General features: G+C 52.4%; 1 protein-coding gene across 2 annotated transcripts in view; it reads left to right on the forward strand.

Moving 5' to 3' along the window:
* The window catches only part of THBS1 (thrombospondin 1), a 106,989-nt gene that overhangs the window by 85,031 nt on the left and 9,010 nt on the right, over positions 1 to 12,948 (forward strand). For both annotated transcript variants that reach the window (XM_085627474.1, XM_085627475.1), the window contains exons 15-19: positions 1,427 to 1,586; positions 5,122 to 5,240; positions 11,139 to 11,373; positions 11,839 to 12,066; positions 12,570 to 12,841. In XM_085627474.1, the coding sequence (XP_085483600.1) occupies positions 1,427 to 1,586; positions 5,122 to 5,240; positions 11,139 to 11,373; positions 11,839 to 12,066; positions 12,570 to 12,841 (1,014 nt within the window). The remainder of the gene's footprint in view (positions 1 to 1,426; positions 1,587 to 5,121; positions 5,241 to 11,138; positions 11,374 to 11,838; positions 12,067 to 12,569; positions 12,842 to 12,948) is intronic.

The raw sequence follows: 12,948 nt of genomic DNA on the forward strand, positions 1-12,948 counted from the left end.
TCCCTTGCACCCACACACATTAACACAAACCCTCCCATGCACCCACACATTAACACAAGCCCTCCCTTGCTCCCACGCACATTAACACAAACCCGCCCTTGCACTCACGCACATTAACACAAACCCTCCCTTACACTAATAGACATTAACACAAACCCTCCCTTGCCCCTTGCCCCATGCACATTAACACAAACCCTCCATTGCACCCACACACATTAACACAAACCCTCCCTTGCACCCACACACATTAACACAAACCCTCCCATGCACCCACACACATTAACACAAACCCTCCTTTGCACCCACGCACATTAACACAAACCCTCCCATGCACCCACACACATTAACACAAGCCCTCCCTTGCACCCACACACATTAACACAAACCCTCCCTTGCACCCACACACATTAACACAAACCCTCCCATGCACCCACACACATTAACACAAACCCTCCTTTGCACCCACGCACATTAACACAAACCCTCCCATGCACCCACACACATTAACACAAGCCCTCCCTTGCTCCCACGCACATTAACACAAACCCTCCCTTGTACCCACACACATTAACACAAACCCTCCTTTACACTAATACACATTAACACAAACCCTCCCTTGCACCCACACACATTAACACAAGCCCTCCCTTACACTAGTACACATAACACAAACCCTCCCTTGCACCCACGCACATTAACACAAACCCTCCCTTGCCCCCACACACATTAACACAAACCCTCCCTTGCCCCCACACACATTAACACAAACCCTCCCTTGCACCCACACACATTAACACAAGCCCTCCCTTGCTCCCACGCACATTAACACAAACCCGCCCTTGCACCCACGCACATTAACACAAACCCTCCCTTACACTAATAAACATTAACACAAACCCTCCCTTGCACCCACACACATTAACACAAGCCCTCCCTTACACTAGTACACATTAACACAAACCCTCCCTTGCACCCACGCACATTAACACAAACCCTCCCTTGCCCCCACACACATTAACACAAACCCTCCCTTGCACCCACACACATTAACACAAGCCCTCCCTTGCTCCCACGCACATTAACACAAACCCGCCCTTGCACCCATGCACATTAACACAAACCCTCCCTTACACTAATACACATTAACACAAACCCTCCCTTCCACCCACACACATTAACACAAACCCTCCCTTGCACCCACACACATTAACACAAACCCTCCCTTGCACCCATGCACATTAACACAAACCCTCCCTTGCACCCACGCTCATTAACACAAACCCTCCCTTGCACTAATACACATTAACACAAGCCCTCCCTTGCACTAGTACACATTAACACAAACCCTCCCTTGCACCCACACACATTAACACAAGCCCTCCCTTACACTAATACACATAAACACAAACCCTCCTTCCCGTTGCAGGATAACTGCCCGTTCATCTACAACCCTGAGCAGTACGACTACGACCGCGATGACGTGGGTGACCGCTGTGACAACTGCCCCTACAACCACAACCCAGACCAGATGGACACGGACAGCAACGGAGAAGGCGACGCCTGCGCCGTGGACATTGATGGCGATGGTAGGCCACGCCCGCGCCCTCTCTCTTTCGCTCAGCAGGATGTCAGTGTAAAACTGAACATGCATGCATCCTTGCTGCAATGTTCACGTGACTGTGTTAGTGGTGGTCTCTGTCTCTGCAGCTGTCCTGGGTGCATGTGCTGGATCTGTGCCTCTTTCATTGATGTATGTGGTGATTGTGTGTGCACGTCCTCATGTGTGGTGTGTCTGTGCACCTGTACTGGCTGTGTGTGGTTGTTGTATGCCTTTGTCTGGATGTTGTGCATCAGTCCTTGCTGTGTGTGGTCAATGTGTGGAGGCGTCCTGGCTGTGTGTGGTGGTCCCCTGCCTCTGTCCTGGCTCTGTGTGGTCGATGTGTGGCTGCGTCCTGGCTGTGTGTGGTGGTCGCCTCTCTCTGTCTTGGCTGTGTGTGGCTGTGTGTGGTGGTCACCTGCCTCAGTCCGGGTTGTGTGTGGTCGGTGTGGCCATGTCCTGGCTGTGTGTGGTGGTCGCCTCTCTCTGTCTTGGCTGTGTGTGGCTGTGTGTGGTGGTCACCTGCCTCAGTCCTGGTTGTGTGTGGTCGGTGTGGCCATGTCCTGGCTGTGTGTGGTGGTCGCCTCTCTCTGTCTTGGCTGTGTGTGGTGGTCACCTGCCTCAGTCCTGGATGTGTGTGGTCGGTGTGGCCGCATTCTGGTTGTGTGGTGGTCACCTCTCTCTGCCTTGGCTGTGTGTGGTTGTGTGTGGCGGTCGCCTGTCTCAGTCCTGTTTGTGTGTGGCTGATGTGGCCGTGTCATGGATGTGTGTGGTGGTCACCTGCCTCAGTCCTGGCTGTGTGTGGTCGGTGTGGCCACGTCCTGGTTGTGTGTGGTGGTCACCTGCCTCTGACCTGGTTGTGTGTGGTTGGTGTGGCCGTGTCCTGGTTGTGTGTGATTGTCCCCTGCCTCAGTCTTGGCTGTGTGTGGTGGTTGACTGCCTCTGTCCTGGTTGTGTGTGGTCGGTGTGGCCGCATCCTGGCTGTGTGGGGTGGTCGCCTCTCTGTCTTGGCTGTGTGTGGCTGTGTGTAGTAGTCACCTGCCTCTGTCCTGGTTGTGTGTGGTCGGTGTGTGACTGCGTCCTGGTTGTGTGTGGTAGTCGCCTGCCTCAGTGCGGGTTGTGTGTGGTCGGTGTGGCCCCGTCCTGGTTGTGTGTGGTGGTTGCCTCTCTCTGTCTTGGCTATGTGTCGATGTGTGGCTGCGACCTGGCTGTGTGTGGTGGTCGCCTCCCTCAGTCCTGGTTGTGTGTGGTCAGCATGGCCGCGTCCTGGTTGTGTGTGGGGGTCGCCTGCCTCTGTCCTGGTTGTGTGTGGTTGGTGTGGCTATGTCCTGGTTGTGTGTGGTGGTCACCTGCCACAGTCCTGGCTGTGTGTGGTCGGTGTGTGACTGCGTCCTGGTTGTGTGTGTGGTCGCCTGCCTCAGTCCTGGTTGTGTGTGGTCGGTGTGGCCTCGTCCTGGGTGTGTGTGGTGGTCGCCTCTCTCTGTCTTGGCTGTGTGTGGCTGTGTGTGGTGATCGCCTGTCTCAGTCCTGGTTGTGTGTGGTGGTCGCCTGCCTCAGTCCTGGCTGTGTGTGGTTGAAGTGGCTGCATCCTGGTTGTGTGTGGTCAGTGTGGCCGAGTCCTGGTTGTGTGTGGTCGGTGTGGCCACGTCCTGGTTGTGTGTGGTGGTCACCTGCCTCTGTCCTGGCTCTGTGTGGTCGATATGTGGCTGTGTCCTGGTTGTGTGTGGTGGTCACCTGCCTCTGTCCTGGTTGTGTGTGGTCGGTGTGGCTGCGTCATGCATGTGTGTGGTGGTTGCCTGCCTCTGTCCTGGTTGTGTGTGGTCAGTGTGTGGCTGCTTCCTGGTTGTGTGTGGTGGTCGCCTGCCTTTGTCCTGATTGTGTATGGTCGCTGTGGCGCGTCCTGGTTGTGTGTGGTGGTCGCCTGCCTCCGTCCTAGTAGTGTGTGGTGGTCACCTGCCTCTGTCCTGGCTGTGTGTGGCCGGTGTGGCTGTGTCATGGATGTGTGTGGTGGTCGCCTGCCTCAGTCCTAGTTGTGTGTCGTCGGTGTGGCTGTGTCCTGGTTGTGTGTGGTCGGTCGGTGTGTGACTGCGTCATGGATGTGTGTGGTGGTCGCCTGCCTCAGTCCTGTCTGTGTGTGGTCAGTGTGGCCGCGTCCTGGCTGTGTGTGGTGGTCGCCTGCCTCTGTCCTGGTTGTGTGTGGTTGGTGTGGCCGCGTCCTGGTTGTGTGTGGTGGTCGCCTGCCTCAGTCCTGGCTGTGTGTGGTTGATGTGTGGCTGCATCCTGGCTGTGGGTGGTGGTCGCCTCTCTCTGTCTTGGCTGTGTGTGGCTGTGTGTGGTGGTCGCCTGCCTCTGTCCTGGTTGTGTGGGGCTGGTGTGGCCACGTCCTGGTTGTGTGTGGTGGTCGCCTGCCTCAGTCCTGGCTGTGTGTGGTTGATGTGTGGCTGCATCCTGGCTGTGTGTGGTGGTCGGCTCTCTCTGTCTTGGCTGTGTGTGGTGGTTGCCTGCCTCTGTCCTGGTTGTGTGTGGTCGGTGTGTGACTGTGTCCTGGTTGTGTGTGGTGGTCGCCGCCTCAGTCCTGGTTGTGTGCGGTTGGTGTATTACTGCGTCATGGATGTGTGTGGTGGTCGCCTGCCTCTGTCCTGGATGTGTGTGGTGGTCGCCTGCCTCTGTCCTGGTTGTGTGTGGTCGGTGTGGCCACGTCCTGGTTGTTTGTGGTGGTCGCCTGCCTCAGTCCTGGCTGTGTGTGGTCGGTGTGGTCACGTCCTGGTTGTGTGCGGTGGTCGCCTGCCTCAGTCCTTGTTGTGTGTGGTCGGTATGGCTACGTCCTGGTTGTGTGTGGTCGGTGTGTGACTGCGTCATGGATGTGTGTGGTGGTCGCCTGCCTTAGTCCTGGCTGTGTGTGGTCGGTGTGTGACTGTGTCATGGTTGTGTGTGGTGGTCACCTGCCTCAGTCCTGGTTGTGTGTGGTCAGTGTGGCCGTGTCCTGGCTGTGTGTGGTGGTCGCATGCCTCTGTCCTGGTTGTGTTTGGTCGGTGTGGCCATGTCCTGGCTGTGTGTGGTGGTCGCATGCCTCTGTCCTGGTTGTGTTTGGTCGATGTGACCACGTCCTGGTTGTGTGTGGTGGTCGCCTGCCTCAGTCCTGGCTGTATGTGGTTGATGTGTGGCTGCATCCTGGCTGTATGTGGTGGTCGCCTCTCTCTGTCTTGGTTGTGTGTGGCTGTGTGTGGTGGTCGGATGCCTCTGTCCTGGTTGTGTGTGGTCGGAGTGTGACTGCGTCCTGGTTGTGTGTGGTAGTCGCCTGCCTCTGTCCTGGTTGTGTGTGGTCGGTGTGTGACTGCATCCTGGTTGTGTGTGGTGGTCGCCTGCCTCTGTCCTGGTTGTGTGTGGTTGGTTTTGGCTGCGTCATGGATATGTGTGGTGGTCGCCTGCCTCAGTCCTGGCTGTGTGTGGTTGATGTGGGCTGTTGTGCAGTCACTAGTGGCAGTCATTGAGCTGACAGCCTTCCCCTTCATGTCCTTCCACAGGAATCCTCAACGAGAGAGACAACTGCCCCTATGTGTACAACGTGGACCAGAAGGACACTGATCGCGATGGAGTTGGAGACCAGTGTGACAACTGCCCCCTAGAGCACAACCCGGAGCAGGTGAGTGGCTCATGCATCGATGGTAGGGTTCCTTCCGGGCATGTAGTCTGCTTCCAAGGGTCTTGTTTAGAACCGGTGGAAGTTACTCTCAAATTTTATAATGAAACAATAAGAGGCTTCGTGAAAGTATTTGCTTAGGATCACACAGGGTGATCATGTGGCAGGTCTCTGGCTCGAGGTTCCAAGAGGTTACAAGAGACCTTGAGCTTAACCAGGCTCTGGCTCGAGGTTCCAAGAGACCTTGAGCTGAACCAGGCTCTGGCTCGAGGTTCCAAGAGACCTTGAGCTGAACCAGGCTCTGGCTCGAGGTTCCAAGAGACCTCGAGCTGAACCAGGCTCTAGCTCGAGGTACCAAGAGGTTCCAAGAGACCTCAAGCCGAACCAGGCTCTGGCTCGAGGTTCCAAGAGACCTCGAGCTGGAACAGGCTCTGGCTCGAGGTTCCAAGAGACCTCGAGATGGACCAGGCTCTGGCTCGAGGTTCCAAGAGACCTCGAGCTGAACCAGGCTCTGGCTCAAGGTTTCAAGTGGTTCCAAGAGACCTCGAGCTGAACCAGGCTCTGGCTCAAGGTTCCAAGAGACCTCGAGCTGAACCAGGCTCTGGCTCAAGGTGCCGAGAGACCTCGAGCTGGACCAGGCTCTTGCTCAAGGTTCCAAGAGACCTCGAGCTGAACCAGGGTCTGGCTCGAGGTTCCAAGAGACCTCGAGCTGAACCAGGGTCTGGCTCGAGGTATCTAGAGTCCTTGAGCTGAACCAGGCTGTGGCTCAAGGTTCCAAGAGGTTCCAAGAGACCTCGAGCTGGACCAGGCTCTGGCTTGAGGTTCCAAGAGACCTCGAGCTGGACCAGGCTCTGGCTCGAGGTTCCAAGAGACCTCAAGCTGAACCAGGCTCTGGCTCAAGGTTCCAAGAAGTTCCAAGAGACCTCGAGCTGAACCAGGCTCTAGCTCGAGGTTCCAAGAGACCTCGAGCTGGACCAGGCTCTGGCTCGAGGTTCCAAGAGACCTCAAGCTGAACCAGGCTCTGGCTCAAGGTTCCAAGAGACCTCGAGCTGAACCAGGCTCTGGCTCAAGGTTCCAAGAGATCGCCAGCTGAACCAGGCTTTGGCTCAAGGTTCCAAGAGGTTCCAAGAGACCTCGAGCTGAGCCAGGCTCTGGCTTGAGGTTCCAAGCGACCTCGAGCTGGACCAGGCTCTGGCTCAAGGTTCCAAGAGACCTTGAGCTGAACCAGGCTCTGGCTCAAGGTTCCAAGAGACCTCGAGCTGGACCAGGCTCTGGCTCAAGGTTCCAAGAGACCTCGAGCTGAACCAGGCTCTGGCTCGAGGTTAGAAGAGGTTCCAAGAGACCTCGAGCTGATCCCGGCCTCTAGCTCGAGGTTCCAAGAGACCTTGAGCTGAACCAGGCATCTGGCTTGACCTCTCAGTGGCTGGCTCACCTCTAACACTAGCTCACATGTACAAAGACTAAGGGGCAGATTTACAAGTCCCTGCACCATGGGAGCTTCACTTTTTTTGACGCTCCGGTGGCACACTGTACGAGGTCTCGCATAGCCAGCCTGCGTGGCTTTACATGGCCTTGTAGGTGAGGTGTGAGGCCACATAGTTGGTTTGCTTTACATTATGGCAGGGAGGTCTGCCATAGGTGTTACTGTGGGTGTTCCCACGCAACACCCATGGTTTTTGACACTGCCCCAGATTTACAACATAGCATGTATCTGCGGCAGCGCCAAAAACGTACACCCCCAGAGCAGGCGTAACATGGAGAAATGCTTACATTTCTCCTCGTATTGCAGCACCTGTGAAAAGCAGAAAGTACCTCTCATTATTTTTTGTACACGAAGGTGTCTTCCTGCGCAAAAAAAATATATGTGCAACCAACACAGGCACCCTCGCGCCATGGTGCAAGGGTGCCTGCGTTGGCGCACAGCTGCAATGTTTGTGCCGGCACTGGCTGAACGGACAGGAATGCACCGCATCTTGTAAATCTGCTGCGTTTCTGTCCTTTCCAATTGGTGTAGGGAAGCACAGCAAAATGACTTGCAGCGCTGCCCTACGCCAATTTATTGTAACTATGTCCATAAGGGTGGTCTGACTTGAGTGCAGAATCCTAGACACCACCCTCCTCTCCCTCACTAACCTTGGCCCTCCCCATTAATTCCACCCCCTCCCTGAGCTGGCTCCCGCCACCTGTGCCACTCTCAGGTTAGAAGTAGCTTGGGGAGGCCTGCGCCAGCCTGCAGGGCTGGAGGGGCTTCCCGGCCCATTACCACTGGAATGTTCCCGTCTCTGGTATGAATGTAAGTCAATGCTGTCCATCAGGCCTGTTTGCCGAGTCTACACGCCACCAGCCATGGGCTCCCATGTGCCTTCCACCTTCTTGTGTCTTTCCACCGCCCCATGCCATCAACCTCACTCCGTTCTTCCACCTCACTCCGTCCTTTCACTGCACTCCATCCTTTCAACTCACTCTGTCCATTCACCTCACTCCATCCTTTCAACTCACTCTGTCCATTCACATCACAATGTCCTTCCATCTCCACTATGCCTTCCACCTCACTCTGTCCCTCCGCCTCACTCTGTTCTTCCATCTCACTCTGTCAATCCACCTCACTCCATCCTTTCACCTCACTCCATCCTTTCACCTCACTCCATCCTTTCACATCAATCCGTCCTTCCATCTCCACTATGCCTTCCGCCTCACTCTGTCCTTCCGCCTCACTCTGTTCGTCCACCTCACTCTGTTGTTCTGCCTCACTCTGTCCTTCTACCTCACTCTGTCCTTCCATCTCCCCTATCCCTTCCACCTCACTCTGTCCTTCCACCCCACTCTGTTCTTCCACCCCACTCTGTTCTTCCACCCCACTCTGTTCTTCCACCTCACTCTGTCCTTCCACCTCACTCTGTCCTTTCACCTCACTCCGTCCTTTCACCTCACTCCGTCCTTTCATCTCCCCTATTCCTTCCACCTCACTCTGTCCTACCACCGCACTCTGTCCTTCCACCGCACTCTGTATTTCCACCTCACTCTGTCCTTCCACCGCACTCTGTCCTTCCACCGTACTCTGTCCTTCCACCGTACTCTGTCCTTCCACCTCACTCTGTCCTTCTACCTTACTCTGTCCTTCCACCGCACTCTGTCCTTCCGCCTCACTGTATCCTTCCACCTCACTCTGTCCTTCCACCTCACTCTGTCCTTCCACCTCACTCCATCCTTCCGTCTCCCCTATGCCTTTCACCTCACTCTCTACTTCCACCTCACTCCATCCTTCCATCTCCCCTATGCCTTCCACCTCACTCCATCCTTCCCTCTTCCCTATGCCTTCCACCTCACTCTGTCCTTTCACCTCACTCTGTCCTTTCACCTCACTCTGTCCTTCCACCTCACTCCGTCTTTCCACCTCACTTTGTCGTTCCATCTCATCTATGCCTTCCACCTCACTCTGTCCTTCCACCTCACTCTGTCCTTCCACCTCATTCTGTCCTTCCACCTCACTCCTTCCTTCCACCTCACTGTGTCCTTCCATCTCCCCTATGTCTTTCACCTCACTCTGTCCTTCCGTCTCCCCTATGCCTGCCTCTTGCCTAGAGGTACTCTACTCTACTCTACTCTACATCCTCTGCCTGGATGAACTTTGTCTGTTGTCTGGAGGTACTCTACTCTACTCTACATCATCTGCCTCGTGTCTGGAGGTACTCTCCTCCACTATGTCTGTCTGGTGGGACTCTGCCTTTTGGCTACAGTGAGTAAGCACTGGTAAATGCAGACTTGTAAATCAGAAGTAAAGATTGTGAAAAGAAGAAGTGCAGAGGTTTATAAACAGTGAAGACACGTCTGTTGCATCTGCCTGGGAGTGGGCTGAGGTTATACCCCCATCTTTGTCTCTCATGTCGGAGTGGAGTGGGTTACAGTGGGATCATCCCTCGGGCAGGAGTAAAACCGTGACTTCAAAGACTCTGTATCCGCGTGCCTTGAGGGCTACTCTCCTTCACCTACACTTTCAGACCCACTAATCAATATGGCAAACTCTGAGCCTATTGGTCATATTTCGGTTGATCAATTTCTTCTCACCAAATAAAAACAATGGGAATTCATAGGTTTTAGCCAAATCAGCTTCAGATCCTTCAGCCAATAAATTTTAGATCCTTCGACCAACGAAACTTCAGATCATTCGGACAATGAACTTCAGATCCTTTGGCCAATGAACTTCAGATCCTTCGGCCAATGAACTTCAGATCCTTCAGCCAATGAACTTCAGATCCTTCAACCAATGAGCTTCAGATCCTTTAGCTAATGAGCTTCAGATCCTTCAGCCAATCGGCTTCGGATCCTTTAGCCAATGAACTTCAGATCCTTCAACCAATGAGCTTCAGATCGTTCAGCCAATGAACTTCAGATCGTTCAACAAATGAACTTCAGATCCTTCGGCCAACGAATTTCAGATCCTTCGGCCAACGAATTTCAGATCCTTCAGCCAATGAACTTCAGATCCTTCAACGAACGAGCTTCAGATCCTTCAGCCAATGAACTTCAGATCCTTCAACCAATGAGCTTCAGATTCTTCAGCCAATGAACTTCAGATCCTTCAGCCAATGAACTTCAGATCCTTCAACCAACGAGCTTCAGATCCTTCAGCCAATGAACTTCAGATCCTTCAACCAATGAGCTTCAGATTCTTCAGCCAATGAACTTCAGATCCTTCGGCCAATAAACTTCAGATCCTTCAACCAATGAACTTCAGATCCTTCAACCAATGAGCTTCAGATCCTTCAGCCAATGAACTTCAGATCCTTCAGCCAATGAACTTCAGATCCTTTGGCCAATGAACTTCAGATCCTTTGGCCAATGAACTTCAGATCCTTCGGACAATGAACTTCAGATCCTTCAGCCAATGAACTTCAGATCTTTCAGCCAATCAGCATAAGAACTTCCACCAGATAACATCAGATCCGTAAATTGTCTTCAGATCCTTAAGCCAATCAGATTCATATCCTTCCCCAGTGAGCGTCAGAATTTTCTGCTGTTAGCTCGTTCATCAAGAAGCCATAATTTCTTACCATAGGCATCAGATCGTTCTGCCAAAACAAACCTTGTCTTTTAGCTAGTTGGCATAAATTCCTGCATGGAGGACGTGAACTAGTAGGACGGCTACAACAAGATGCCTAGAGACTAGACTTGCACTGGGAGCAGGGCAGGAGAGCCTTCTGCCACCCAGTGCGTCCGTCAGGACAAACAAGCCTTAGTACGGGAGTAAATGTGGTGTTAGAACTTGAAGAGTGGAGCAGTGTCTGCTGTACACTGATGAGTTTGCACTGCTATGACCTGAAAATGAAACAACTATTTACCATCCATCGCTCTTTAGAAATCAATACATCGGTCAGATTTTGGTGGGCATGCATTTCTCAATAGTACCCTTTGCTTGTTTGCATGTATGGATCCTGCTTGTATGTTTGGATCCTGATTGTATGTTTGGATCCTGCTTGTATGTATGGATCGTGCTTGTGTGCATGGATCATGCTTGTGTGTATGGCTCGTGCTTGTGTGTATGGATACTGCTTGTTTGTATGGATCCTGCTTGTATGTACATATTTGTATTTTAGATAGCGTGAACATAGCTAGAAAGCAACAGAGTGCCATACATTACCTGGAGGACTGGGAGACGGTCGACAAGAACATGTACATCAGACGGGGGATGTACAGGTGTCTAGGGGTCTCCAAGTCACAGCATGAACCTAGCTCCGAAGCAAGTCAGTGCCTTATGAAATGAGCTTCCTCTTAAAGTCAATGGTGTTTTCTAGCACCCCTCGTATAAAGAGCACAATATTCTTCTATTTCATATTCTGCTGTACAAAATCAGATTGAAAGAAGTCTTTCAACTTTAATAACATTCTAAATATTTTCCTGCAGACGGATTCAGATTCTGATCTCATCGGCGACAAGTGCGACAGCAACGAAGACATTGATGAAGACGGTCACCAGAATAACCTGGACAATTGTCCCTATGTGCCCAACGCCAACCAGGTTGATCATGACAAGGACGGCAAAGGGGACGCCTGTGACCATGACGACGATAATGACGGCATTCCAGATGAGAAGGACAACTGTAGACTGGTCTTCAATCCCGATCAGAAGGACACTAATGGTGAGTGAGATGGTTCTATTGGAACAAACTCTGAGAGGCCGTGGCACTCCAGCATGCCTGTCTCCAGGATGAGATGCGTTCAAGCACAGACTCAACGAGTGGCCAAGAGCCACATTCTGATTTGGGCGGTGGAATAGTTTTCAACATTACAATTGTCTTTAATCCCCAGTGGGGTTGGTTGCTTGGAAGGTTTTCTTTGCATCGGCTGTGAGTGGTGGCGCAGCGCCTTTCAGAAACTCATCCATTACATGCAGTCATCCAAGTATAGAAGTGGGGAACAAGGCAGACGCCAAAGCTTGTACAATGTGGCGTTAGTGGCTGTTGAGTAGCGCCGTGTTTACAAAGAGGTTCATCACATTCTCCAAGCTCAGCCTAAGTTGAGAGTCACATGGTTGAGGAATGTAATCTCTTAAATTTCATCAGTCTCACCAATTGTTCTTCCGTGTGAAATTTCTTTCTTGTTAGCGGACGGTCGTGGCGATGTCTGCCAGGATGATTTTGACAAGGACAATGTTCTGGATATCGATGATGTCTGCCCTGAGAATTATGAAATCAGCGAGACGGATTTCCGCAAGTTCCAAATGGTACCTCTCGATCCCAAGGGAACATCGCAGATTGACCCCAACTGGGTTGTCCGGCACCAAGGGAAGGAGCTGGTTCAGACGGTGAACTGTGATCCTGGCATTGCTGTTGGTGAGTAGAAGCCGTAGGTGGATGTGAGAAGGACTCTTGGGTTGTGCAGGAGCCATTATAATGTATAAGATGAACTTGGTGAAGCTCTTGGCCTCGCACACAGGACACTGGGACGTCAGCAGAGACCAGTTATCAGTGTCTTTCAGAGTCAGAGAGTAATCGCTGTGTCTATCGGTACCAACCAGAGACGAGGAAGTGCTTGCCTAATTCGTGGATCTGTAGATTTCCGCACTAGCTCATGCTTCAATTGGAAGTTTTACTGTAACTTCTGACTCTGAATCTTTTGTAATTCCTTACAATGTTCTCAAGATTACAGATGGAGTTAAGTAGTATCTAAAGCTCCATATTTTAGCAAAGTGTGTATCTTACTAAACTAGGCCAGCTAGTAATTATAATTTGAGCTAAAAGTGGTTATTTACTTATTAAAGAATGCGGAGTGTCTTTCTGCAAAATAAAGCAAACACAGGTAGCATCGGTCTCACACACATTGTTTTGTCCCTCAGGGTTTGATGAGTTCAATGCTGTTGACTTCAGTGGCACCTTCTTCATCAACACGGAGCGCGATGATGACTACGCTGGCTTCGTGTTTGGCTATCAGTCCAGCAGTCGCTTTTACGTTGTGATGTGGAAGCAGATCACACAGACGTACTGGGACACCACACCGACCAAGGCTCAGGGCTATTCCGGCCTCTCCATAAAAGTGGTGAACTCCACCAGTGGCCCTGGCGAACACCTGCGCAACGCCCTGTGGCACACAGGCAACACTGCTGGCCAGGTAAAGAGCGCCAAAGCCTCTTTCATATTGTGATGATTGGTCCGAGGAGGTAGAGTCTAGTAAGGCATGAAGGGGATATTTATGAGCCCCCTGCATTGCCGGAGCAT

Source organism: Triturus cristatus, chromosome 9 (assembly GCF_964204655.1).
Source record: "Triturus cristatus chromosome 9, aTriCri1.1, whole genome shotgun sequence".
Lineage (NCBI taxonomy): Eukaryota > Metazoa > Chordata > Amphibia > Caudata > Salamandridae > Triturus > Triturus cristatus.